This window comes from Chaetura pelagica, unplaced genomic scaffold, assembly GCF_000747805.2.
Source record: "Chaetura pelagica isolate M959 unplaced genomic scaffold, ChaPel_1.0 scaffold171, whole genome shotgun sequence".
NCBI lineage: Eukaryota > Metazoa > Chordata > Aves > Apodiformes > Apodidae > Chaetura > Chaetura pelagica.
In genome coordinates this window covers 1,433,367-1,433,700 of record NW_009952066.1, presented here as the reverse complement: position 1 = coordinate 1,433,700, position 334 = coordinate 1,433,367, and the positions used below count along the sequence as shown (strand labels likewise).

The 334-nt window shown below is 59.3% G+C and overlaps 1 protein-coding gene across 1 annotated transcript in view; it reads right to left on the bottom strand.

Annotated features, from left to right (window-relative positions):
- FOXA2 (forkhead box A2) overlaps nucleotides 1-334 on the bottom strand; it is a 6,240-nt gene that overhangs the window by 681 nt on the left and 5,225 nt on the right. Inside the window, exon 3 of the mRNA XM_010005081.1 lies at nucleotides 3-330. Coding sequence (XP_010003383.1) covers nucleotides 3-330 — 328 coding nt within the window. The remainder of the gene's footprint in view (nucleotides 1-2; nucleotides 331-334) is intronic.

The following is a 334-nucleotide window of genomic DNA, read 5'->3' as shown; positions in this document are numbered from 1 at the left end:
CGGGGCACCGTGAGGAAGCAGTCGTTGAAGGAGAGCGAGTGGCGGATGCTGTTCTGCCAGCGCTGCTGGTTCTGTCGGTAGAAGGGGAAGAGGTCCATGATCCACTGGTAGATCTCACTCAGGGTCAGCATCTTGTTGGGAGACTGCTGGATGGCCATGGTGATGAGGGAGATGTAGGAGTAGGGTGGCTTGGCATGTGTGTAGCTCCGCCGGTAGGTCTTGGGGTCCCGCGAGCGGTTGAGGTTGGATTGCCCGTAGATGGGGCTCATGGAGTTCATGTTGGTGTAAGGGGCCAAGGCATTCATGGAGCCTGCTTGGCCCCCCATGCGGCTCA